Below are 26,820 nucleotides of genomic sequence, written 5' to 3' on the forward strand. Positions count from 1 at the left end.
GATAATTTTTTTCCAAAAGTGTACTGTCATGCAGAAAAAAAGAAGAAAAAGACCACTTGGAGATCTTAAGAAAGTCATCAGTCTTCTATTTAAACACCCTTCAATTTTTGGCCCGAACAGTAACCAGCAAGAGTTTGACCTAAATGATTAAAGGATTAAGATCCTACAGAGTCATTACTGGCTCCCAGGGCGTCGAAACTGCGGCCAGTTGCTGTGTCTTTTTACAGAGACAAGTAGCAAGCCCTGTGCAAAAACTTTCAAGACATAAAAATGTCATGGCGGAGTAGCGGTAGCCAACGTGTTTGTAGATGCTTGCTAGCACCGGTGGAAAAAGAAGATAAAGTTGTGCAGGTTCCCTCATAACCAATTCAGATAATCAGATTTCATTTTCACTGCCCTTGGTACCTTGACGATAGATTTTTGTTTCACTGCAAGCAGAAGATATGCAATGAATAGGTAGATGGAAACACGAAAAAATCATTTTCAATAAAATTCAAATACAAGAAAGTGCACGCAGGAGCCAAGAGAGGGCTCACTAAACCCTTGGGCAATCTACAAATAGCTGAATATCCATGCTTGATTTTCAAAAGTGTAAAGGCCAAATTTACATAAAACAACTATTTTATCCAGGAAATTATATCTGTTTTACTTTAGATTTATTTTAATTTAGACACAAGTTTCATTAAATGTAGCCAGAAATAGGGGCTTTTATCTTCGAAGCATCTAAGAAGGCGAAGGATAATTTTTTTCCAAAAGTGTACTGTCATGCAGAAAAAAGAAGAAAAAGACCACTTGGAGATCTTAAGAAAGTCATCAGTCTTCTATTTAAACACCCTTCAATTTTTGGCCCGAACAGTAACCAGCAAGAGTTTGACCTAAATGATTAAAGGATTAAGATCCTACAGAGTCATTACTGGCTCCCAGGGCGTCGAAACTGCGGCCAGTTGCTGTGTCTTTTTACAGAGACAAGTAGCAAGCACTGTGCAAAAACTTTCAAGACATAAAAATGTCATGGCGGAGTAGCCGTAGCCAACGTGTTTGTAGATGCTTGCTAGCACCGGTGGAAAAAGAAGATACAGTAAGGAAAAAAGTCAATAAAACGTCAAAAATTTTCTTTATATGCTTTTTTTTACTATTATACAAATCTGACAAAAGTTTAGGGGGGGGGGGGGTCAACCGGGTAACTCCCTCCATGGATACGGTCCTGTATTGGGTATTAAATTGATAAAATTACGACTATGAATCCTGTTCAACAGTTTTGTAGATTTACGGGTTTTTGCACGTTCCAAGTTACAGGTAAATAAAAAGAATGTTACTGAACCAACAAAAAACTGTTGGCCTAGTGACCAGGCTGGTCGACACCATTGGGCACCACTGATGAAAAACGTAAGAGCCGCAACCACGATCGACAGTCACACTAGGACAAATAAAACGTTTAAAAGGCTAAAAATAATAGAACGGTTGAAACGCTTTAATAATATTTAAAGTTTAATAATATTATACGCCTTTACAGATACATAAATACAACAAATATAAATACTATATTGAAATATACAAATCCAGACACATTACAAAAAAGAAAGAGAGGGAGAGAGAGGGAGAGAGAGAGAGAGAGAGAGAGAGAGAGAGAGAGAGATAGAGAGATAGAGAGAGAGAGAGAGAGAGAGAGACAGAGGAAGACAGAGAGAGAGAGAGAGAGAGAGAGACAGAAAGAGAGAGAGGGGAGGGTGAGAGAGGGAGAAAGAGAGGGGGAGAAAGAGAGAGAGAGAAAGAGAGAGATTTACCCTGGCATTCCAACGGCTCCAAGTCCAACAGAGGGAGATAAACCTCCTAAGTTAGGCAGCTTAAATATCGCATCAAACATTCCAGTTGCCTGTACATCTGGGTTCTTAATTGTATGAAGCCTCCAGCCAAAATAGCCAACAAGCAACTGGCCAACGGGATAATCAGAGTGCTTGCTTTCTATAACCCTTAAACAGGAATGGTAAATAATCAAAATTAATTAAAAGGAAAAATGCCCAAGGATTAATATTCATAAATACCAGCGACGAGAAGTACTAAAAAAATTGACAACTGAACACTTTTCACATGCATATGTAGGGTGCGGCACTAGACTAAGGGACACCGAGAGAAATTCTTTAAACCTGTTACAGAAAACCAATAACTCAGCGAAAAACAAGCAAAACGCCAAAAAGCGTATCTTCTATCTTTAAAAGTGCAACAACTGTATATGTTTTTCTCGAAAACGGATCGACTAATTTTTTTGAAAATCAGCACACTAACTATTTCTTCTTTTAAAAGATGATGTAGATAGTTCTTGAATTTAGGAAAATTCGTTTAGGGTTTAATTTTGGATAAAAAAAATACTTTCATATGATTGGCGTCACATTCATATGGATTTCTTATCATTCTGTTTATTTTGGCAAACTAATATTTTTTGGCCTGAAAAAAAAAACGAAACAATCTAGATAGGTCACTTCTTTGGGAAAATGTGTTTTTTCCCCAGGGGTGATCGCATCGACCCTATAAGATCAGTTGTATTTGCGAAAGCCGAAGGCTCGGGCGTAGCTCACTAGAACAGAAGGCTCAAATGGGCATAAAGGGGAAGCCGGCTCGCTAGAAAGTACTCTAAACCAATAAAACAAGAAACACAAAAAAACAGAATAATTTTGGAATTATGAGAATGTAAGTAGGCCATACAAATCCCCCCCCCCTAAAAAAAAATGGAAAAGCAAAGTTATGATAACAACAACACGGGGGCCAAAAGCATGAGCCATGGAGTTTATCTTCATCCTGACTTTATCTTTGGGGTCCTTTCGACCACTCGGTGTGACAAAACACCCGCATTTCCTCCCTCTGTATCGCGTATGTCTTACTGATCTTTTGATATTTTCACCGGTTATGCATCATACATTATAAAAATTAGCAGAACATCATAGCATGTCAAATTTCATCATTTTTCCAGGACTTTGCCCTCTCAATGCTATAAACTATATGTTTTTGTTTTGTGCATTTCGCGCTTTATATTGTTGATAATTTTAGTCTTCCAGTCCTGTCAGAAAATAACAACATTTTTGCGAATTGATACCAAAACCCCTCAGTAGTAGGACTTCTATGATCCTCTCGCAATAAATCCGTTTGTTCTCAGCAGCTGTCAAATATAAACAGTCATCTGATCTATGGGTTTTGTCGTTTTGTAAGCACTTTTTTCAATTCATTTGATTTTCCTCCAAAAACAGAATAGTCATCTCAAAACAAGTTAAATTTATAACTAGTAATCAAAGAGCGAGTTACAATTTTGTAATTGAAACCTTAACCAGAACTTATATATATATATATATATATATATATATATATATATATATATATATATATATATATATATATATATATATATATATATATATATATATATATATATGCCCCTTTTTGGGCTTTCTGAGAAAAGCCCTTTTTGGGCTTTCTGAGAAAAGCCCTTTTCGGGCTTTTCTGAGAAGGGACGAAGTATGACCTCTCGGGGGAAAGAAAGAACAGAAAAGAGTTAATAAATTTGTCATCACGACGTCTACCCGAAATTAAGAGTTATAGGCCAAGCTGTCCCATTTGGGTCCTAATCTAGTATAACCTCTCTGGAGGGAGAAACAGGACAGACCTTAAGTTCCTGTCATTGCGACATCTTCATGAAGGTGGCGTCAAACATTAACCAAGTAAAGAATATTTTTTTTTACCAAAATATCAAAAACACAACCATAAAACTAAACCTAAGCCTACATTGCCTAGATATCATCAATAGTCCCCTTGTTTGAGAAGAGAAGGTTAGTCCTTCCCTCCCCTGGCCTATAAGGTCAAAACACACAAAAAGTACAAAGATTTAGATTATTCGAAAAAATAAAAAGCTTTCTAGCAAAACACTTGCTTTTCCAAAATATAAACCGCTTCCCCCACTGGAAAGCCTTCCCTTTTCACTCCATTAGAAAATATTTACCTAATTAGTTGATGACTTTTCGCCCGATGGGTACTTCGTAAAGCTGGGCAAATAAAACTTTCGGGAATGACCTTATATCCCAAATTTAGACCTGGGAAGGAATTTTAAGCTTGGGCATTTATTCTTTTCCTATCTTTAAGACCTTAGAAATCACTTTAGGATCCCAGTCAAAGTTGGGACAGATTTTTCTAGAATCCTTCTTGGAGATATAATTTGAAAACACCTTCCCAGACCCATATTTAGGTTGTAAATCTGTTTCATGAAACTGTAGGCTACTTCCCTGGTATAAAAATAAATACCTTAATAAGCCCTAATTTGAACTATGGACCTATTCTTAAAAAACATATTCATCGAGCTCAACGACCGTCCAAGTTAGCAAAAACCTGTTAACTACAATTTCACAAAAAAAAGAAGAAAAAAAAGAAGAAAAAAAATACACGATGGCCTCGTTAATATAACAAGAAACAATTACATTTTTTTTTTATTGAGCCTCTAATCGCCAACCTCAGCCACTAGAACAAACTTCGAAAGGAGTTTCCATTGTTATTTATTGACGTTGTGAAATTATTAACTATACCATTGTAATGTCATTCCAACCTTATTATTTCCTAGATCTTGTAAACTAGTACTCCTTGGTATTATACAAAATATTTTGTTGTTTATATTTTTTTTGTGGGGGGGGGCAGTGGATCTTGTCGACTGACTGGTCAATTTACTAACAGCTTTTATCTCATCAATAATCACAGTTGCATTGATAGCTGTAGCCTAGTAAAGAACGAACCATGGCCAATAATAATAAAGAATTTAAAAGCACATTAAAAAAAACTGCCTATAAAAGGGAGAAAAAAATTATCGTTTCAAGCTGACCCAGGAACGGAAACTATTATTTCGATTAGTTTTAACAGTAATTAAATAAAAAACAAGTTTTTTTCAACTGAAAGTAAGAGGAATATTAAAACTTAAAATGAACAGAAATTATTCCATATGTGATCTTCTACTACTACTAACTACTAACAACTCACCGCAGCACCAAGCCGCCTGAGGCCAACACAGCTACGCACGATCCTCCTCCACCCCAACCTATTCAAAGCCTCCATTTTTACACCTGCCCACGAGGTTCCCATGTCCTTTAAATCTTTCTTTATGACGTCCTCCCACCCCAGACGGGGACGGCCTGCTTTCCGTTTATCCCTAGATGGTTGGCCAAAAAGAACAATCCTCGGCAATCTGTCATCCTTCATCCGCACAACGTGCCCTAGCCACCTCAACCTTTCTTTCATTATAGCCCTAGAGAGCGGTATTGAACTACATTTTTCGTATAGTCTATTGTTTGAAATACGGTCAGTCAGCCGGGTACCCAGAACAATCCTTAAGCAATTTCTCTGGAAAACATCTAGCAAATCTTCATCCGCTCTTAGGAGCGCCCATAACTCAGAGCCATATTTAACCACTTTCATCACTGTAGCTTCTAATATTCTAATCTTGGTTTGCAGACTTATCTTCCTATTCTTCCAGACTTTTTTAACTGTGAAAAAACACCCTGGGCCTTGGCTATTCTATTTTTTACCTCTTCACTGCTCCCACCATCTTTACTAATAATACTACCAAGGTAAGTGAAGCTGCCCACCTGATCAATCTTTTCATTAACCAAAGTCACCTTTTCATCTTCACTTATTCCTAGCCTTAGTGACTTGGTCTTCCTAACATTAATTTTCAAACCAATTCTAGGACCCTGAACTCGCAAAACCTCTAAGACTTCATTCATTTTGCTCACACTTTTATCTAGGATGCTTAAATCATCAGCATAATCCAAGTCCAGAAGAGTTTTTCCTCCCCGTTTGATTCCATGGTCTCCCATTGCCTTTCCTGTGCTCCTTAAAACAAAGTCCATCAAAATAATCCATATAAAGGGGGATAGAACACATCCCTGCTTAACTCCTGATTTAATACAAAACCAGCTGCTAACCTCATTTCCTACCTTAACGGCAGAAGTGTTATTCTCGTACGTAGCACTAATCACTTTAATGTATTTGTCTTGTATACCATACAAGGATAAAACCTTTACTAAAGCTCTTCTATCAACAGAATCGAACGCTTGCTCGTAATCTATAAAACTGAGGACCAAAGGTGTTTGAAAACTCAGGCACTTCTCAATTATTAGCCTAAGAGTGAAAATTTGGTCGACACATCCTCTACCTTTTCTAAAACCGCACTGCTCTTCTCTTAAAACTTTGTCTACCACATCTCTCAGTCTAAAAAGTAACATATTATTAAGCATTTTACTACCTACAGAGACCAAACTAATGCCTCGATAATTACCACACTCACTTTTATCACCTATCTTATAAAGTGGTTTAATTGAGGATTTCCTATAATCGTTTGGTACCTCCCCTTTTTCAAAAATCATATTCATAATCTTCAGTAACTTATTTCTAACCTCAAAGCCACCATATTTAAGAAACTCATTTACCACCCTATCAGCACCTGGAGCCTTATTACTCTTTAATCCTTTTAGTACTGTTGCTAATTCCTCCTCACAAAACAAATCTTCCTTCACATCCAAGGTATCACAAACTTTTTCATTTTCCTCTATATTTTTTCCTGCAACTCTATCTCGGTTAAGCAAGTTCTCAAAATATTCGGCCCATCTCTCTTTAGTTTTTTCCTTATCGCTAATTGCGACCCCATTCCTATCTTTAACTGGGACAAGTCCGGATTGATTACTCCCTCTCAATTTTTTAACGTGCCAGTACAATATTTTACTATTATGCCGTCTAGCTGCATCTTCCAGATCCTCGACAATTTTATCCATGGTTTCCACTTCACACCTCCTTAGTTTATATTTTAATGCTTTCTCCATTTCTTTACATTTCTTTTGTTTTCTTTCATACGATCTATCACTCAGATAATTCTTGTACAAGTCCTTTCTCTTTTCTATTAAACATAAAGCTTTTTCACTAATATTCTTAGCTGCAGTTTTAGCTTTCTTCCCTAATACACCTTCAGCAACTTCACAAATTATTTTTCTAAAATTATTCCAACCATCTTCTACATTATCAAATTTTAAACTCTTAAGTTTAGCATTCAACTGTTCCTGGAAAGTTTCTCTCAAATTCTCATCCTGGAGTCTACCAACATCATAACTTCCCGGGAGGTAGTTACCCTTCCGATATTTGAGTTTTAAATTAGCCCTTGACACTACTAGATGGTGATCTTTACTTTTAACATCAATAACAGCACTCCTATATACCCTAGTATCTTTTATTGACCCAACCGGTATTTGGTTTACTATCTTTTAATCATTAATATTCGCTGTCATAATATCACGTGAATATAATATTAACTTATGAGCCATTATATGACCAAACGCCGTATTAGTTATAACTAGATTGCTCTACCAACAAGATTGCCAAAGCCTGTATCCATTACTGTTTTCTTTTCCTACACCAAATTTACCAAGGCTAGGATACCATCTATCCCTATTTCTACCAACCTCGGCGTTAAAATCTCTTAGTAATAACATCATATTTCTACATGGGACCCTGTCTTTTTGCTCCTATAACAGTAAGTAAAATTCATCTGAGTCACTAGTATCTCCGTCAGTCGGTTCTACAGGAGGGTATACTACTATAACTGATACCCTGTACTTTTTAGTCCTAAAATAGAAGATTAGCATTCTATTATTAATACCTTCCCAGCCTAAACAAGACTTAGCAGCTTCTTTATTCATCATGAGCCCTACTCCCTGTCTATGTACCCCATCCTTCCTGCCAGAGTAAACAAATTCTATATCACCTAATTTCATGCTTCCTACCCCTGGAATATGGGTTTCTGAAACTCCTAATAAATCCAGTTCGAATCGCCTGAATTCTTCAGTCAAAATGTCGATACGATAGTCATTTTTAATCTCGTAACATTCCAAGTTCCAATTTTCATATTCTTTAAATCATTGAAATTATTTTTGCGTCAGGAAAAGCAATGATCCCGGATACCAGTGCAGGACGGGGATCACATATTTTTTCAAGTCTACACTGAAGTGCTTAAGCCGGCTTAGAACCGGACAGCAAGAAGTCCCTGGGACCTCCATGAATGGAGCGTTTGTGCAATCTTGGGCCCATCTTCGTCACAACATGGTTTTCAGCACTTGGCGATGCTCTTTTATCAACACGAGTCGAAATCCTGCACAGACATTCTCAAGCCTATTACCTCCGACTCATTATATATTCATGCCTACAAATATTATGCTACTATGGGGAGGCATCCCATAGTAGATAAATCAGCTAGGGAGAGCTAGGAATTACCAATGATGAATCCTTAATATAAACAGAAGGCAAATTGCCTGATTTACAATCTTACCCCTGGGTTATGGAGGGCTTGGCGGCCTCGGTTGCTTAGTTATTAGGCCTTTTGACTATTTTGAAGAAAATTATTTTTTCAAAATTTTGATCAGTACAAAGGGGAGGGGCATACGAAAAAGGCTAGGGGAGCTGATTGCCCTCCGACCACTCTTCAATATCTCCTCAAATTTTCAACTTAATATCCACAGTCATTCCTTAGATTTTGCTGATACGCCCTTTTGATAACCAGCATGCACATTGTGTGTTTTTTTTACATCCCTCTCAATATTTCTTTAAAGTTCCCTTTATATATTTGGTATCTTTTATATGTAGACAATTGGCAATTTGCATAGCTTACAGCGCTTCCCCGGGAGCTGGGGGGGGGGGGGTTCCGTCAGCCACAGAGGCATGGTTATTTGACCGTTTGATTATTTTGAACAAAATGGCTATCTGAAAATTTTGATCGGATGTCTTTGGGTAAAAAAGGGCATGGGAAGAGGGATTGAGCACTTTGATCGCTTTTCGACTCTACAAAAAGACACTAGAACCTTCAATTTCCAATCGAATGAGCCTCATCCGAAGTTTATATGACCCCTCCCCCCAAGTTCGATATCAAACTGATCTGAGAAAAAAAAAATAATACAATAAAGCCCTGTGGCCCATTACTATAGACAACGCTAGTGCGTTGTCTCTGATATCGTTTTTTTTTTTTTTTTTTTTTTTATCACCAGAGTTGTATTTTTTTTCTATATATTTTATTAGAATTTTCTCTTATTTCTATTTTCGTTTTTATCATTTTTGTTATTGTTATCAGTTGTCTTTTTTTTGAATTGGTATGATGAATTGGCGTAAATGATATCCAACCAGTCACCTTTTCAAGCATTTTTTCTGTTTTAGTGCGAGTTGTAGTGACAGTTGAGTTCTGTTTTTGATTAAAATTGTTTAAACTGAAGAAAATGAAAAAAATTGTATTCCACTTCTACATAATTCCTTCTTTTCTTTATTATTTTTCATAATTTCTTTGGCTGCTCAATTTTGCACGCGGGAAAATTTTCGCAGCAGAGGGGAGGATTTTCTGTGCAAGAAATATTTCACCGGGGAAGAATCCGCAGGGGGAGGGGTGTTTCGCAGGGTGAAATTTTTTCAGGGGGATGCGCCTATCACGACGTAATCATAGCTTTACGCCACCTTTTTTATTCAACTAGTTCTAAGGTTAAGAGCCGCTCCTGGATGATGTGATTGCAACCAATAAACATGACACAGATATAAAATATTTCTACCGGTAGTGTTCAGAAGGGTTACAACAATGCGGTTATTCTTGTAAATCATTTTGATGTGTCGAATTGTCCACCACAATCATCATAGGATGTTTAATTTCATCTGTACAATAGTGATGATACTGTCCTTTAATATGGAATTATTCAAGTTCACCCCGATCTGTGGTATCGTGTGTATAAGAACATATAAAACAGAAACGATTTTTTTTCTTTGAAAAATTGCATATCATCTCTCTATGGCCGTGATTCCCAACATGGGGCACATACCCCCCCCCCCCTCCGATGGGAGATGAAAATATTTTGCCGAGTCATGTGCAGGATGTGCACCCTTCGGATTTCTATACTTTATAGCCTTAATTTTGAAAAAAAACAAACATTTTTCATGTGAATGACGTCACATTCAAATACATTTAAAGAGCAAAAAAGATACATGATAGTATTCCAATGACGTTATACATTGGATAAAAGGTCGTGTATTCAGACAATATTTTTCATTAGCATATAATATGAGCAAAACATGCCAAGAGAACTACCCCAGAAAACACCAAGTTAATGGCCTTTAAGCTTCCTTCAGGTTAATACATGTATAATTTTGAATAGCAAAATTTAAATACAACAAAGGAGGCATGATGATTTTTAGAAATGCTTAGCTGGAGCACGTCCAAAAATTGACTGGGAACCACCGCTCTACGGTGTTCCATATCCCTTCTGATACCGCTAAAAAAAGAGAAAAAAAAAATCAGGGATAAACAGGCTAAAATATGATTTTATTCAATTTTTCCGATAGATGGTTTAAAAAATCATGGCAAGGGTTTTTAGATATGGAAATTTCATTTGTATACTTTTTATTTCAACCCACTTCCGTTTTCGAGGGTTTTCAAACTCTTTGCCGAAAATCCCACCAATATGCGACCGTCATTAATTTTTACATTAACATTTATCATAGATAATATTTACCGTTTCTGAAGTGATGTCAAATGGCACTTCTTTTACATTTGAAACATGATCTCAGAACGTTTTCAAACTTTTAGTTGCTACGGGCTATGGATCGCTTTTTACCAGGTTGCAACTATTACTGCAACCACAACTAAATGAAAAGTCCGATTTTGTATCCTAATTATGGGTTTTGGAAGTCCTGCTCCGATCCAAATTTCGTAAGTGGTAAATAATTTGGACTCCTAAATTCTAGTTTTCAGCACATGTACAAGAAGAGAAAGTCTGATTCAAGCCGAAGCTGGAGGAGAGTGTATCTGGAGGACGAAGTAAGGTTAAATGTATCAGTTGTACCTTGAGAGAAATCTTGCCTGATACACGTCGTGAGGGTTGCGGGGTCCGTAAATTCTTGTTACCACAGCATCTAAAACAGAAGCAACAACAAGTTGTCAAGTCTGAACAGAAATCTACGGGAAGTAAGAGGTAATATCCTACTTGTGATTTTTCCGGGTCAAGAGCCAAATCTACAACAGCAGAGATGGTGGGGTCTAGTAATAGGAACAATTCTTAGTACGAGTAGTCGATTTCAACAAATTTAGAGAAAAGCAAGAGTCGATTTCCACCTATTGCCTTTCCAAGGCTATAAACATATCAACCAGAAGAGATTGTTTGGTCTCAACCAAACTTAGAGGATATCAGATAAAACCCTATTGAGACTTTTAACGGTACACAGCCAAATCTTATCTCTAGGAGAAGGGGTAGGCAGGGGTTACCTAAATTCTAGTCATCAGGGTGTCTTTCGATGGGTTGTTTTATCTCAGCCAAACTTACTATGTGTGCTTTACTCAAGACACAAGGTGATATGCAGTTCTCGTGTAAGAACGCAGCTCTTGCAGTTCTCGCCAGAACGTGGAGACAGTCAAATTTCGCTAGTCAAGGTTATGAGTCAGTGAAAAAACGATTTCAAGAAAGGAGAGATCCCATTGAGGGTCTTGACAACGTAAGCCATCAATTGATTCCGTGTTGGCTTTCATAGTAGTTGATCAGGCCGCTATGGCGTTTTATCGTCAAGTGCGGGGCTATCATCAGAGTGCGTTTGATACAGATGTTTCCGGTGGTCACCGAAAATCACATCCGGACCATTAGAGACTGCAGCGAGGGTGAAGCAGCTTTGATTTCAGTGATTTTTACTACAGGATTGTGACCTAGTTAACAGTTACAGTTGTGATTTCAGGTATCCGTGCTAGATTGTCTCTTTTTGAGAGAAGAGAAACATTCTAGTCATTTGCATCCACCAAAAGGACTTATTAGATTTCAACTAAATATAATTAGAATAGCAGCTAGGCTTTTAGTTCCGGCTTTAAGATGTTCGGCCTAATAGATATATTCAAATATATTGCTCCACAATGTGATAAACTACTCATCATTTCTGCAATACTTCACGGGGCTTTGGGACCTGAAGTCTAGATTTGTGTTTATCTTTCTGACAGATTTCAAATTAATGCGCTCCAAAAAGAAGCAATTGCTCTAGACACACTCTAGACATGCTCAAACGTATTTTGTCACAATCCTGGCTTGTCTCCCCTATTTCCTACGAAGCAAGTACGTTCCTGGAAACACGATTAGGGGATAAAAGTACACTAAATTCTACAAACAAGGACTTAACTGAAAACTGAGCTTGCTTGAGGTTTTTGAAAGATTACAAATCAAACAGTTTGGGGTGATGTACTGTAAGTAAGGAGTGATGTGCCGCAATAGAAACCAAGACTCCAGTAAGAAGAGTCTTGATAACAATAGATACATCAAAAGAATCGAATTGTGATGCTTATTCAAATTATATAAAATTGTTTTAGTTTAGTGTTACCCATCAAAAGTTACGAGCCAGAGAAAATTTGTCCAATTTTCGAAACAGTGAGGAAACACCCCCAAAACGTCATGCACTCTTTGTGAGAATCGCAACATCACATTCAGCATATCAGAGAACCCTACTGTAGAGGTTTCAAGCTCCTATACACAAAAATGTACAATTTTGCATTTTTTTTGCCAGAAGACAGATCACGGATCCATGTTTATTTGTTTGTTTTTTTCCCAGGGGTGAATATTCTAAATATTCTTATTATTCTTATTATTATTCCTTGTGTTTCAGGAGTCGTTCTTAAATAATTGGAACAAAAATTTAAACTTTAGCGTAAAGAGCGAGGTATTGAGAAGGAGGCAACCCCCTCATATGCTGAATAATTTATGTTCGTTTAAAGTTTTAATGTTGCTCCTTGCTTTCAGTTGAAAAGTTGTTTTTCCTTTATTTAATACATACTAAAGTTATGGGTATCATTGCCGGCGAAAGACTATTGAAATTAGTCTAATGACTTTCTTGTAAACTAGTCTCTGATTTACAGCAGGCTACTTATGGAACTGTCTGCTCCTAGGACAACGTCTTGTTTTTATGGGGGTTCAGTTTTATGTTGTCAGTAAAGTGCTAGTTTTTAGAATTCCATAGATATTGGAATAAATTATGAGTCAGTTTATTTGAATTGGTTTTGTAGATATATATTGAGTAATCTGAGAAGCAATAATCTTTCTTCGTTTTAAGCTTCAACTTTGCTTTTTATTTTCGTAAGAAAAAGGTTTTTCTTTCTTAATTAATTTTCTAAAAACGTGACAGAGGCATCCTGTGTGGCCTACTTGTGTTGGAAAACAAATACTTACTTGGCAACTTGGCTTCCAATCATGGTTGTTCCTGGCTGTCTGTCTCTACTATATGGTCTCATGTAAGGGTCCACACTCAAATAAAGAGCCTCGCATAGTATTTCTATAATGATAAAAAAGAAAACAAAAATCAAAAGGCATTGTTAAAACTCATAACAGAAACTGGGATCTCGAATTTCAGTTAATATGTGAATGAAACGCATGAAAGACGAGTGAAACGGTATATGTGAATATGTGAATGAAATATGTGATTATGTTTATGTCACATATAAATATGTGAATGTGAAAATCAGTCAATATGTGAATGAAACGCAGAAACGCATGAGTCAGAACTATATTTTTAGGGGGGAGGCTGGTAAAAACAAAATTGTACTAATTATTACATCTTCGTGCCAAAACGAAAGTTTGTACCCAACAGCTTCTTTTTTCTCAAGGTTGAGAAGTAAAGAAAGACAAAGTAAAGAGCAACCCATGCTTCCTGTTTAGCCATAGAGTCATCACCAGTAGTCTGCTTGATTTAAAAAAAAAAAAAATGAGGTAAACTCTTTTTAGGGCCAGAGAGGTAAAAAATATAAATTATACATAGCAGTGAATCCATCATGTCAGAAAACATTCCATTTCGCTTGTCAGCACCCATTTCAAATAGCGGAAATTTACTGGTTGTATTACAATTTGGGTTGTATTAAAATTTACTGGTGTAAACAATTTTTATTTGATAGCTTGAATAAGAAGCGCCTGGAAATTTTAATCATTCATGTAAGGATTTATAGATGTTATTGTGAATGTCCGAAATCTGGTTAATGCCGATATTCGCTGGTGAATGTCCGAAATTCCTTTTGCCCTGCTTGGATTCAATTAGCTTTGCGAATCAGCTTTTTCAGTCTTTTGCAAGCTATGATGGTAAAGGTTAAAGTTAGGTTAAATTAGATGATAAATCTCAGTAATGGGTTAAAACCTTATCTAATGTAACCCAACTTAACCTAACTTGCCACCATCAAACCTTGCATAAAACTGAAATAGTTGACCGGCAACGATGACTAAATCCAAGGCGAAAAAAAAAGTATTTCGGTGCAAAAATTTTGCAGTTTACTGAAAAAATATAAATGTTTTTACTTTTATAACATTAATAAATAAATAATATTAACATTTTGATTACTAAATATGAGTATATCTATATTAAACTGACAATGCACATTCATTTGTATTTTTTCAGTAAAGTGCAAATTTTGTTCTGGCCTTGGGAAGGCATAGGGGTTTTGCGCCCAACTTGTGTAAATTTCTGCTCGTTTTAAGTTTGACACGGTTAATTATTGTAATTTCTGTCCGTTCTGGGTTTCATTTAATTATCGATGCTGATTTGTGATAGATTCACGCTTGGTAGATTATTTGATTTTATTTTTGCTAATTTTTTGTTTAATGGAGTTCTTTACTTTTCTTTGAAAAACTTACTTTGTGGAAAAAGTTTTTTAATTTTATATCTTTTAGTTTTATATTGACATAGTCTTTTCAGGGGAAAAAAAATAATACTTTAAATCTTTTCGTTTTTTAAGACTTTATAGTTTGGGCTGCTATTTGTAGGCTAGAGAAAAACTTTCAGCACTTTTTAACAACATACACCCTTTTAAAAATCGGGGCACAAATAGTAGTGTTTAATTTTGTTTCATACCTCCTCTAGTTGACCTGAAATGAAAAACTTGATACCATCCGCAAAAAAAATCTGTTTACTTTCTTTGATAGCTTGGATACACTTACGCTATTTCGATTTGGTTAAATTTTAAGAGCAGAAATGGGAGGGTTGGCGTGGGAGGGTGGGCGTGCGAGGGTAGGAGTGGAAGGAGAATTAGTTTCCCTCAACACAGTTTTGACTATTAAAAGGGGAATCAACCGATTCTATTTTCAATCGAATAAGCTCTTTTCGAATTTCCTACGACAACTCCTTCTATACGAAGTGCCATGGTCTAAACAACAACAACAACAAAAAATAAGAAATTATACACACATCGATCTTTACTATAAAAATGTCAAGCCTTCCAATCACTTTCGACTATTAAAAAGGGCACTAGGCCTTTCGATTTCCAATCGAATAAGCCCTTTTGGAAACGACAACGCTTTCTATAAGCACCTTATATGCGCCCAGGGCATAAATTACAACCCTTATTCTAAGGTCTGTTAGGGTGGTTGTCATCCTCTAAGACAAAACTTCCAGAACTTTCAACTACGTTTAACAACATGGCTATCTGAAGCTTTTGATTGGATGTGTTTGCGGAAATGGTGGCCGTAAGAGGGGTGGTAGTAACTTTCCAATCACTTTCAACTGTTAAAAATGGTCCGAGCACTTTCAATTTTCTATCAAGTGAGCCCTTTTGTAGTTTATACGACAAACCTTTCAATAAACATCTTATATGACCCCAGGGCATTACTTACAACCCTTGCCCTGAGTGCTGGGGGGGGGGGTGTCATTCTCAAACATCTAATTTCCAGAACTCTCTAGTGCGTTGAGAAAAATGGCCAGCAGAAATTTTGATTGGATTTTTCTGAGGGAATGTTGGGCGTAAGAGGGGGTTTAGTTACCCTTCAATCACTTTTAAATATTACAAAGGGCACTAGCCCTCTCAATTTCGAATTGAATGAGCCCCTTTTGAAGCTTTACGACAACTCTATCTAACTTACAACCTTTGCCCTTGGGGCTCTGGGGGGTTTGTCATCCTTAAATACATAATTTCCAGAACTTTCAACTACGTTGAACAAAATGACTATCTCTTGCTTTGATTGAATGACTTTGGGGAAATGGTGGGCGTGAGAGGGGGGTTAATTACTCTCCATTCACTTTCGGCTATTGAAAAGGGCAATTTCAATTTCCAATCAAATGAGCCCTTTTTGAAATTTCTATAACAACTTTCTACATAAACTTTATATGCCCCCAGGGCAAAACTTACAACCCTTGCACTCAGGGCTCTGAGGGGGTTATCATCCTAAAAGACCTAACTTCAAGAATTTTCAACTAAGTTGAATAAAATGGATATCTCAAAATTTTGATTGGAAGTGTTTGGGAAAATGGTGGGCGTGAGTCACTCTCCAATACCTTTCAACTATTAAAAAAGGCACTAGCCCTTTCAATTTCCAGTTGAATGAGCCCTTTTGAAGTTTCTACGATTTCAATAAAACCTTATTCGCCCCCAGGGCATAACTTATAACCCTTGCCCTGAGGGTTGTGGGGGGGGAGGGGTTTTCATCCTTAAAGACCTAATTTCCAAAACTTTCAACTACGTTGAATAAAATGACTATCTAAAATATTGATTGGATGTGTTAGGACAAAAAATGGGCGTGAGAGGGGGGTTAGTTGCCTTCAAATCACTTTTGACTATTAAAAAGAGCACTAGCCCTTTGAATTTCCAATCGAATGAGCCCTGTTTCAAGTTTGTATGACAAAGCTTTCAATGTAAACCGTATATGCCCCTAGGGCATAACTTATAACCCTTACCCTGAAGACTGTGTGGGGAGTGTCCTGCTCAAAGGTATAATTTCCTGAACTTTTAACTGCGTGGAACAAAATGGCTATCTTAAAATATTTATTGGATGTGTTTGGGGAAATGGTGGGCGTGGAAGGGGTGTTAGTTACTTTCCAATTACTTTCGACTATTAAAAGGGGCACTAGCCATTTCAATTTCCAATTGAATGAGCCCTTTTTGAAGTTTCTACGACAACGCGTTATATAAAAACCCTATATGCCCCCTGGGCATAATTTACAACCCTTGCCCTGAGGGCTGTGGGGGGTTGTCATCCCCAAAGACCTAATTTCCAGAACTTAAAACTACGTTAAAAAAATGGCTATCTCCAGGGTTCGATTAAATGTGTTTGGGTAAATGGTGGGCGTGAGGGGCGGGATAGTTGCCCTCTAATCACTTTTGACTATTAAAAAGGGCACTAGCACTTTGAATTTCCAATCAAATGAGCTTTTTTGTAGTTTCTACGACAACACCTTCTATAAAAACCTTAAATGCCCTCAGGGCATAACTTAAAACCCTTGTCCTGAGGGCTGTGGGGGAGTGTCCTCCTCAAAAACATATTTTCTATCTGGAAATCAACTACGCTGAACAAAACGACTATCTCAAAATTTTTATTGGATCTGTTTGGGGAAATGATGGGCGTGGGGGGGGGGGGCAAGTTGCCCTCCAATCAATTTCGAAAATTAAAAAGGGCACTAGCCCTTTGAATTTCCAATCGATTGAGCATTTTTGAAGTTTATAGGACAACGCCTTCTATAAAAACCTTATATGCCCCCAGGTCAAAAGTTAACACCCTTGCCCTGAGGGTTGTGGGGGAGTGTCCTCCTCAAAAACATAATTTCTATGTGGAAATCAAGTATGCTGAACAAAATGGTTATCTCAAAATTTTGATTGGATGTGTTTGGGGGATTAATGGGCGTGGGGGGGCTAGTTGCCCTCCAATAACTTTCGAATATTAAAAAGGGCACTAGCCACTCCAATTTCCAATCGAATGAGCCCTTTTCGAAGTTTCTACGACAACTCCTTCGATACGAAGTGCCTGGATGAAAAAAACAAAAAACAAAAAAAACTCATTGTGGCCACATCGTTCTTTACCTAGGCAGCGCTAGCGCGCTGCCTATGATACACAGTAGAAACCGTAGAAATTTTACAAATGTGTTAATAGCATTTTTCTCTTATAAAAGATTACAACAGAGTTTCCTGTAGTCTCTTACGCTGGAAAAACTATTCGCTCTTTGACCCCTTCTCCCAAGAGAAAGAAGATTAAATAAAAATGACATATCATAACTGCACTTAACTTTCGAAATTTCAGGGATTGGGGGAGGCAGGACCCTATGACCACACTACTGGTATATTTGCATTCAATTCAAATTGTAACCTTACTAACCCTTAATGGGTCAAAAAACCAAAACGACTCATTTCCTCAGTTAGAAAAATGCCAACTCACACAATGGCATAGGATTTCCCTTGAAGTTAATGTAAAATGATTCTTTTTTACGACTTTCCATCTAGGCGGTGGATATATAATTTCTAATGCTTAGCGACTTTTGTCTTCATTCGAGTTTCCTTAGTCATAGTGGTAGAACCCAAAATTTGGTGATTGCTTTGATATGTCCTTATTTAATTGTGTGATGTGTTTCAAATTTGTGCAGTCTCTTTTCTAATGAACAAATTTGTTCCACGTTACGTTATTAGATAAGAGAAACTAACTTCTATTAATAATACTACAAGGTAATTTTTAATACTTGGTATTCAAATAGTATTCTTTAGATAAAAACAAATCGTTAGAATATTAAAATAAATTTACTTTCAAAGAACTTTTTTTTAATATTCTTAATTGATACAGCAACCGTCTGTGCCTAGAAGACGTGTATCTCGGAACTAGCAGTTTTTAGAAATTGATTCTTCAAATATTTATCTATAAATAAAACAGAAGTACTAAAATATTGAAACAAATTTCCTCTTAAAAATATGTTTCGATATTCTCAATTAACATACTTTGCCATTAAGTCTAAAGATGAGTAGCCAGAAAAAAACTTATGATGATCGATTTTAGTTAGGCCATTTGTCATACCAACGCATATTTACTTTGGTTTTCTTCTTTTTAATTCAGCTTTGATGCATTAGGATCTCAACATAAATCCTCGATAATACCGAGGAACGAAAATCACAGAAGAGGCACATTTTTTTTTTTTTTTTTTTTTTTTTTTTTTTTTTTTTAAGAACCAAAATATGCGGTTCTTCGCAACTTCCTAGTGAAGATTTAACATGGCGTTTTGATAAATCCACACCTAAAAATTTTGGGCTGCATGTGACTATTGCTGATCACAACTGACTTTTTTGCAAATGAAATCAGTGTTCAATTTTTCAGACAGTAAATCTGAGGACTAAGCAAAGTTTTTTCCACATCATTTTTAATGCTGAATTCAATGCAATTCCAATTTGGTAACAAATTTTAGTTACTGACCTTTCAGACAAAAGAAAAGTAAAAAAAATGATTACAAATGCAAAGGATATTAAGATATACAACAGGCTAAAGCAACCCGTAGATTAGCCATGTTATGGACATCAATTCAGCATTTTGGGAACGCAAGTTGAATACATCCAGATATGATCAAGATACCAAACAATATTGATGCCATTAGTAGGCTTATGGCTAATATGTCGGCCACTGAAGGGTCTAGTTTTAATTTTGGCGAGTCTTAACTTATTTTCAAGTTTGAAAATATAAACAAAAATAACTTTGATTTTTAAATGGATTTTCGGGAATAATTAGATTGACTACCCAGGTGAAACACTGTAATAAGAGGGTATTTGACAAAAATCGGATTTGGCAACCATTCTCTCTGAAAAACTGTTTGAAGATGAAGAATACACATTTTTCGCCTATGAGAAAATAAAAATTGGAAAACGAATCTTGGCAGATTTTGACCCGGCGGGGTCGAGAGGATGTAAATTTCAGAAGCTAAGGATAAATGGCCAAAACCTATGTGATGTGTTTTTGGATGTCTTGTTGTTTTTAGTTCAGACATTCAATCGCACATTACATGGGAAAGGGATCGGCACACCTACATCGCATCAAAAAAAAAGAAAAAAAGTCCTGTTTATTTTTAATAGTCTGCTTTACAATACGAGACCCAGGAATCAATCCTCGCTGCCACAAAGTTAGGGCAGGACTGCCACCCGATGAAAAAAAAAAAACCCCACTAGATTCTTGGAAAATAAATCACTAAATTAGCACATAAATCAGTAGATTATTGAATAGAAATCACTAGAATTATAATACCCTTTATCTTTGTAATTAATAATTGTTTTGTTTATTTATCATGTTCTATACAAGCGCACCTGCAGGAAGGGGAAAAATTACCCCCTACGTGTGGAAAAAGACCTTTAGATTGACGTTTTGTTTTTTTCTCAAGCGAAAATTACCCTTGAAATTTTGAAAAATGCCTTTTGTTGCATTTTTATACAGAGAATATAACAGAATCCTTGCTTCATGCCTGTATTTTCCAGAATAGGTATCATTGGCTTATATCCCTATCAACGAAACTTGGTTATTGGTGATCTAATCATAATATTTGCTTTTTCTTTTTAATCTATTTTCTTCGTTGATTCAAAACCTTATTAAAGAAAAAGAAGCTGTTTTCTTTTTATTCTAGCTGAGCAGGCAAAATTACTGGGACACCAGCGACAATTTTGAAAATGGCCTTTCTATATTTTCATGGAAAAAAATTATCCCACCCTTAAAAAATTTCGATAAGCATTGTCTTATTGCTTCTTTAATAAAAAAAAAGAGGTACTTGTTAATTATAAGGAACAAACCCAAGAAGTAAATTTACATTAATCCTAATGAAATATGCCAAAATATGATGAGAATATAATACTTTAGTTTATATTTAATAATATAATTATATTATAATATGATTTGGGCTATATATTTACATATTAGGGGGTTTGGGGGTGTATCAACCTAGCCTTAACTCTACCCCCTACTGTGCAAATATGTAGCCCAAGTTATACATATCCAATGCATTTTGTCACTCGTTATTTGTCTTTGTGGCTATGAAACTGATTTTCATAGATCGTACATTATCCTTATTATCCTTAGCATATTTTCATCGCCAGACCTATCCACAGGGCCTGTGTGCAGGGCTTCCACTCTCGAAAATTAAAATTCGGGGACAAGTCTTAAAAATTCGGGGAGTTTCGAGGACAAGTCTTCAAGTTTCGGGGATTTTTCTGGGAAAAAAACAAAATCGAATTTCGTTGCGAAAATTTGGGAGCCAAAATTGGTTTTAGCTTCTTTTTCAGGCTCAAGTAGGGCTTGTATCTGCGTAATAAAGCAAGCCTTTTACAAAATAGGTTTTAGAGCCAGAGCCCGGGATTGAAACCCTTAGCTGAAAACACTCATTGCTGATATTGCGGCAAAAACTTCAAAATTGCTTTTAAAAAAAAGAAAAGAAAAATAGTGAACACATGTGAACTGTAAATACCGGTAGCAATTTTTTATTAAGTCATTAATCTCAGAAAATCATTATAATATTTAAAAACAAAAACAAATATTGTTTGCGGTTTCTAGTTACGTAAATTAAATAGACAAATTCAACCTATAAGTACGGGGTAATATTAAAACTTAAAACAAACAAGAACTAAACTAAACAAGTAACTTTAAACTTAAATTAAAAAGAGAATTTTTATGACAATTGAGACATTATTAGTTTTTCATGCTGCTTCTATGGACTTAGGTGTTTACCCCCCCCCCTCAGAAAAAAATCCTCCCACGGAAAAACGGACCCCCCCTCCTCACAAAAATATACCCCGCAGAAAATGCTCCCCTGCTGAAAATACTCCCCATGGAAAGTACCCCTGCGGAAAACATCCCCCGCGAAAAATACCCTCGGAAAATACCCATCCCCGTGCGGAAAATGCCCCCTCCGAATATACATGTTTTTCATTGTTTGTTTCTACTATGTTTTTCTTTCTTTTGGTTACCTCATAATTACTATATAGTTACCGATTAACCCCCAACCCTCCCACCAGCCCTGTGACCATCCATATTCCAAATATAACACTTATTGCAGTTTCATTTTTATGTCAGTCCATCTAAGGCCTGGTACCGAGAGATGTAAGCCCTACATCCTATAACATTTATTAATTCTTTAACCTCGCAGTAACAGTATTTGGCAATATCAATCAACTTTTCGTGATAAATATGTCCGAAAATATTTAAAACTTGACAAGAAAACAATATGAGCCTAATACCCAAATTTTTACTTTAAGCTTTATTGTAATTTTTTTTATGGATAATATTTTTGGGGTTACTTCCGTTTGAATCCTCTATTCCCCGACCTTTTACATAGTCTGTAGCTAAATTTTGCCTCATTAGGAGGGGGAGGGAGTTGTGCATTTTTTATGATAAAAAGATCGTATTTAGGGCGGAAGAAATAAATTATACCACATTTTCTTTTAAAAAATATTTTGTTTCAGAATTAGCCTTCATACAGGGTTATTAATTGTTAAAGCATTAGAAGTTGTAAAGGTAGGCCTTACATATTTAAACAAATTTACTTGGCTATCCCGAATTTGAGCAGAATATATTTTCCGTAAAATTTCCCTTGCCTAACTAAAAGGTTTGCAAGACCGTAAAAGGTTCCTAAAACTGCAGTTTAAAATATTACGTCACTGAAAATATTACACGGGTGAAGGGACCAGAATAATAATTGTGAGGGGAGTGCTGGGTGAATAGGTTTGAGGATAAAGGGTGGTATGACAAATACCACTCTCAGATAAAAAGAAAAGAACTTAAATTTTAAACACCGAATGAAACAAAAATTTAAATGGTAAGAATTCCTGGCAAAAAGATCAATTTCTTCAATATATTATGCGGTCAACAATTATGTATTAAACATCAATACAGTATTTCAAAAACTGAAAACAGCAAAGGAAAACCAAATTTAAACTTATGATTCGGTATTCAAATTAATTCTCTTTCTTTAGAAGTTCAATTCCAAAATCCAGAATCTAACTGAGCGTTCCGTTAAACAACTTTAAGTATAATTCTTGGCTAATTTAGTCAAGATACTTGACCACGAATGATGTGAATGTAAGAATTTTATACCATTTGGAATACTGCATTCGAAATTATATAACCTAAATAAAAGAAAGTAATACTTTTGTGAACATTTAAAGAGCCGTCTATAATTAAATTGTATCGGTCTGGTTCTTATGCAAAGCAACACAGGAGACGAAAATTAACGAACAAGAGAGTAGTGAAAGATTATGGTATGTAAAGTAATGTTTGCTAGAGATAGTCACTAGGGGGTCAAACCATGGTTGAGTGATTTTCGGGGATTCGGGGAAAAATAATTTTTTTCGGGGAGACACATAGATTTTCGGGGAAATCCCCAAAAATTCGGGAATAGTGGAAGCCCTACCTGCGTGGGTCATACTAAATATAAAGGTATAGTTTTGGAACCTTTCAACTGTGCTAAACAAAAAGAGTATCTCAAACTTTCAATCGAACAAATTCTGGAGAAAAAAGGGAGGTGGGAGGGGGGATAGTGGCCGTCCGATCTTTTTGTTCAAATAAAAGGAAATCAAATGAAAGGAAATTTTAATTTCCTTTCAAAGGAGCCCGCTCCCGATGTTACAGGACCGTTGGTTCGATACTATCGCTATTGGGAAAAACAAACAAACAAATTAACACGCATTCGTGATTTTCCTTCTGGCAAATAATACAAAATTCAACACTTTTGCAGATAGGGGCTGGAAACACCTACAGTAGGGTTCTCCGATACACCGAATCTAATGGTTTGATTTCAATTAGAATTCTTTGAATTTTAGTGGGGGTTTCCTCCCTCTTTTAGGCAAATTTTCGCGGTTTCTTAGCATTTTATGGGCAAAACTAGGCTTCATTAATCTTTTTGTTATCACAAACTGTTTGATATGTTGGCACATAAATCCAAAAACTTGAAGAATAGAACGTAAACTGTGGTTATTAGTTGTTTCAATACAAATAAGAGAATTTGGAGAATTATTGGAGTATCGATTAGGTATTAGAAGTAAAGATTAAAACCATAAGACAATTCCCAGAGAAGATACCCCCCCCTCTTACTCCCAACCGACTTCAATAAAAAAACTACAAGATTTAATCTATCTAGTTATATTACAAGTCCTATTATAAAAAGCACCAAGTCCTATTTTCTTTTTTAATGATTTCGTTTTTTCTTTCAGAAAATTATATTTAATCTGTACCTATCTTCTTATTTTTGAATGACTCCATTTCTGCTCAATTTGCAGCTGTAGATGGTGAATTCATATCCACCATTTACTCGCTTTCAAATGTTCTTATAGAAGAAAATCTAATTTAGAACTGATAGATTATATAGAAAAAAAAAATATGAAAACAAAAATTCGACCTAAGCAAATGTTGTGAAATTGGAAGTATAGAACATAGTTGCAATTTTGCGATTAACTAGGTTCGGCTAATATCTTGATTATATCGCCCTGAGGTTTATATCTGATATCGACATATGGTGGGAAATCGGAAGTTTCAAAGACAGTATATTTGCATAAATGCTATCCCGGAACATATTAGGAACTATAGTGAATCACTATTTTGCGTGTTTTTTTTTTATTAATTAGCTTCTTGTATTATTTATTCGATTGAATCATGAATCTACGCGTAATATTTTAAAAAATCACTAGTTTAAAAACAAAAATCACTATAAATCACTAGCTAGAACAAAATCACTAGGCAACATAAAAAATATCACTAGAAATAGTGATAAATCCCTAGGGGGTGGCAACCCTGGGTTAGGAGACAGGCTTGCTACTTGTCTCTGTAAAAAAAAGGATCGGGTACTTAAACATCTATTCAACGCCCTCTTCCTCAATAATGCCCCCGGAGGTAATAAATTCTTTCTTTTATCCTCTTCTTTTTAATGTCAAATTCAAGGCACGCAAAATGTGGGGATATTAACTGTCCTCTCAGAGGCTCGTTTTTGTCTCAACAGGATCATATAGCGAGGGGGGGGGGGTATAATGCAATTTATGGAATCCGTTTGCGAAATGGCTGTGACTTTAATAACTTTTATTTTGCTTGCTATTTTCTTATGAATGTAAGGAAAAATTTCACCAATGCAAAAGGAGGAGAGGGGCACTTCCTGGAACAGAGGTCCAGGAGGAGAGGGGTACCTCCAATATCTGAAAAATCACTAAAAAGATGTTAAAAAATTATGTTTTAAAAGATACGTTATGAATAAAATGACCAATGAAATGATCCACTACTCGTACCCCCTAGCAATTAATGTCAACACATGAATAAAGGAAACAGTCAAATGAATCCAACCAAATTAATGTAGCTGTCAAATAGTAAACAAATGTGAATAAAAACCGTTTATATCTTATGTAGAGCGAACACTTGGATGACTAGGCACCACTGCAAGTACTGATGGACCAATGGAATGACAAATGTCCTTAGAATCCAGGATGCTATATACAGTCTTGGTTGCAAACCAACTGACAATCTTGCAGTTTTTACTCGAAACATTTTGGCTCTATTGAGACAACTACCGTTGTTTTGCCTCACAAGATGTCACTTTAACCCAGAATAATTTCAGTTGGGACCAAAAATTTCGGCTTAAACTAGCCGTCTTCCGATATTCCAAACACCGAGGTTCGATACTATCAGTCTATGTAAATTGTATCAGTGGCTGTCTTCCTCAGAAAATATAGAGAATTCTGTGATTTCTTCGACAGATTTTCGACTGCAATCCTGACTAAAGAGTTTTCAGAGCGTGCTCAATTTAATAGTGTAACTTTGATCGTCATTATCTGCTCATTTTTTGGGGGAAGGGGAGTCGTGTTTCCCTCAAAATGTGCTGACTTCTAATATTAGTAATTGTTTATACGTTGTTTTAAAATTATTCAATTTTAAGCATTTGAAATCATAATAAAATAATATTCTTTTGACGTATTCTTTTGGTTTCAAATTTTTGCGGTTTTAGAAAAAAAAAATATAATTTGATCTTAGGTTCCTAGTTTAGGATATATTAGAAGTATCTAATAGTTTTTTTCCGATTTATGCAATTCTGAATACTCCTATTGAAATACAAAAAGAAGGGACAAATATTGACTGAAAAAAATACCAAATATAGTTTTTTGACCGAAGTAAATTTCTGTTCAAGGTTGAACAAAAATTCAAACTTGAAACAATCAGAAACTACGCAAGATAAAGAGTAGGATGTCATCAATAACATATTTCTTACGAACAAGCTGATCAATTTTACTGAGCTTTCGCAAGGAAAACAAGAGCAAAAATATGTACAAAAGAAGAAATAATTTTGGGGGAAAGGCTGGCAAAGGAATACATCGAACAGACAACATTTTAAATTTCAGATATTAAGCATTTGAACTTGTTTACTTCAACCCTTTTCTGAAGGAAAACTTTATGAAAAAAAGACAAAAGGAATACTGATGAGCAAACAGGGTGCAAAGGGAAGAGGAGTAAACTTTTCATGAGATTGACCTGATGGACAACCTCCTTCTGGATATATGAATAATAGTGGTCTAAAATTGTCTTTATTCGTTTTTTGATCACCCCCCCCCCCGAAACTCCTGAATGCTGAGTGTATACATCTTCTGTGATTTCAGTAAAGTGCTCAACCTGCTGTAATATACAAGACAGCTCTAAGGGACTAAAACTTTCTTTTGTCTTGGGTCATTTCTGTACATTGTAAGTTTGAATGCTTCAACCGAAAATATTTCTACGAATAAAGTTTTTCTTTTCGTCTAATAAGAATAAGGATTTGTTTGAAAATACGAGACCATAGACAACGCTCTAGCGTGGTTGTCTAGTAAAAAGCAATATACCTTCTATAAATTATTATTTTTTCCCAAACTACTTCGAATCTAAAAGGTGGTTGCAGAAATTTTGGAAGGAGCCAAATTGAGTTTTAGAGCCCTTTTTAAGATTTCGAATGATCGGAGGAGGACGGACAGCCCTCTACTGTGCTTTTTTTTATACCTGACCCCCCCTGTAACCTCCCAGCCGATCAAAGTCCTGAGATAGCCAT

General features: G+C 36.0%; 1 protein-coding gene across 1 annotated transcript in view; it reads right to left on the reverse strand.

Moving 5' to 3' along the window:
* Nucleotides 1-26,820, reverse strand: part of LOC148947814 (prostaglandin reductase 1-like) — a 135,807-nt gene that overhangs the window by 55,886 nt on the left and 53,101 nt on the right. Inside the window, exons 3-4 of the mRNA XM_089095460.1 lie at nt 13,239-13,341; nt 1,785-1,970 (exon numbers count right to left, since the gene is read on the reverse strand). Coding sequence (XP_088951586.1) covers nt 1,785-1,970; nt 13,239-13,341 — 289 coding nt within the window. The remainder of the gene's footprint in view (nt 1-1,784; nt 1,971-13,238; nt 13,342-26,820) is intronic.

The sequence above is a fragment of the Artemia sp. Qi Xiang Cuo genome, chromosome 10 (assembly GCF_049724085.1).
Source record: "Artemia sp. Qi Xiang Cuo chromosome 10, ASM4972408v1, whole genome shotgun sequence".
Taxonomy (NCBI): domain Eukaryota; kingdom Metazoa; phylum Arthropoda; class Branchiopoda; order Anostraca; family Artemiidae; genus Artemia; species Artemia sp. Qi Xiang Cuo.